The sequence below is a fragment of the Frankliniella occidentalis genome, unplaced genomic scaffold (genome assembly GCF_000697945.3).
Source record: "Frankliniella occidentalis isolate FOCC.00 unplaced genomic scaffold, Focc_3.1 Scaffold5413, whole genome shotgun sequence".
Classification (NCBI taxonomy): Eukaryota; Metazoa; Arthropoda; class Insecta; order Thysanoptera; family Thripidae; genus Frankliniella; species Frankliniella occidentalis.
In genome coordinates, this window is record NW_026272455.1 from 1 (window position 1) to 2,086 (window position 2,086).

General features: G+C 53.1%; 1 protein-coding gene across 1 annotated transcript; it reads right to left on the reverse strand.

Annotated features, from left to right (window-relative positions):
• Positions 1-17: 17 nt before the first annotated feature.
• On the reverse strand, positions 18-2,032 carry LOC127752232 (uncharacterized; the record flags this gene model as incomplete). The annotated part of the gene is made up of 2 exons (XM_052277009.1): positions 18-1,647; positions 1,961-2,032. Coding segments are annotated over 2 exons (1,080 nt in total), but the record flags the coding sequence as incomplete, so codon positions are not given.
• Between the last annotated feature and the right edge of the window lie 54 nt (positions 2,033-2,086).

The window sequence follows — 2,086 nt, forward strand, 5'->3', positions numbered from 1 at the left end:
CCCCCCCCCTCCCGGAGCACCCAGGGCGGGCCACCAGCTCCACACAGCTGCTTGGCGGGTCGGCCTACCCAGTGCGTGGCAGGCGCTTTGGTTGGCGTAGCCTAAGCACTTCAGAACTCTGCACTTGTTACGGCGTTCCCGGTGGGTAGAGTCAAAATTACAGGTGGTTTTACACGAAGGGGCGTATCTAAAAGCGGACGATCGTTTCGGCGGGGAAAAACACCTCGGGGAAAGTTCTTCGTAAGGGGACCGCAAGAATTTGTTGGAAACTTTTCCAACACTATATATACTCATCTCCATTCACTTTCTTCTCACACACACTGGGCTGTCTAACCCTGTAACAAAAAATTTGAATCCCCCACACCATGCAAGGCATGCACGCTCATTTGTACGGACGACAGACAGCCCGGCGCGGCGCCCGCCACCCCCACGTGGCCGGGCTGACGCCAAGTGCTCGAGCACGAATGAAAAAACAAAACGATCAATGGGTTATGAATAGGGTTAAATGTGGGATAGAATGTGGAAGGGATGGTGGATGGCTACGGGACATGCAAACCACATGAATGGCATTCTTTTACCTCCAGGTGGGAAGGTAGAAAACAAATACAAATTACTGTACCTCTGCAGCAGTGGCGTATTTCAGCGGCAATCACTACTAACCAAATTATTCAGGAAAGAGAAGTCCTCAGGCAGCATAGGTATTTCCTTGGTGACCTTTTGCACGTGTGTTGTCCTGTACGTCGTCATTTCTTCAGAGACGTCGGCCATCACTACACTGCTGGTCGGAGGCGTGGAGGGGCTGGTTACAGTTGTGGTGGTGCTCGTCGTACTGGTGAAGGGAGTCGTGCGCTTCGTGGTCGCCGACTTCCTCGTCGTGGTCGTCCCTCGCCGCGGAGTCGTCCTGGGCAACGCGGTTGTAGGCGGCGAAAGCTGCTTCCCAGACCGGCTGGAGGAGCTCGGTGTTGATGGTGGCTTCGTAGTCACCTGACTCAGAGGTCGCTGAGTGGTGGTGGTTGTTGTTGTTGATGACGGAGTGGATGTGGAGGAAATTGTTGTAGATGGGGGAGGTTCAGTGACAGTTGTTGAGGTGGAGATGGTAGTTGATCGCTCGGTGGTAGTTGTGGTAGAAGTGGACGGAGCAGTGGGCTTGTCGGTCGTTGTGATAGGCAGCTTTACTGTCGTGGTGGCAGGCCGCCTCGAAGTGGAAGTGGACGGCAGAGCTGTCGTTGTTGTAGTGGTAGAAGACGGCCCAGCTGTAGTTGTTGAAGTAGTGGTGGTAGTAGACGGCGGAGCTGAGGTGGTTGTAGTAGTGCTCGTAGTCGGTTTTGGACTGGTGACCGTGACTACCTGACCAGTAGTTGTGGTTGCAAATGACTTGGCTGTTGTCAAAGTTGCTTCAGTTGTTGTAGTTGCAGCCGCCGTTGTCGTCTCCGAAGCTCTCTTCGTGGTCGTTCTTCCTTTTGGGATCACGTCCTCACCGTCAGACATTCGCGTCGTCTGGAATACGTCTACGGTCGTCGGGTCGAGAACGGGGTCCAGGGTCGTCATCCACCTTGCCGTCGAGGACGTTCCTGGCGAGCTGGTAGTCATGGACTCGGCGAAGACGAGCACGGGCGTCTTGGAGGAGAGCGAGGGCTCGTCGAAGCCCTGTCATGACATGCGAAGTGGATGGAGGTGATGTATGAGGGCCAGAGGCCAAATGACGAAGGAAAATGATTGGACAGAGCAAGAAGTTTTGTTGTGAAACTAGCCTTCATGCAAAATAAATGCCTTCCATGCTAACAGAGAAAGAATAAGAATGACGCACGAATCCCAATGCTAGTAAGATCGTATTGGCAACCCCGTTAATGATCAGGCAATGTGGTGAATAGTATGGCTGATCTTCGCTGCATTAAAATGATTTGTATTATGCATTTTATCCCTGCGGCATAGGCGTTAGAAGCTGGTTCTTGTAGCTTACCACGAGAGATCGGCCCCTCGGCACTGGGGCAGGGGCGGCGGTGGCTGTTATCTCGGTCACGGCCGGGTCGTCCTGTAGAAATAATAACACGCATGTGGCTATAAACTTGGTGCAAATCAACATTTT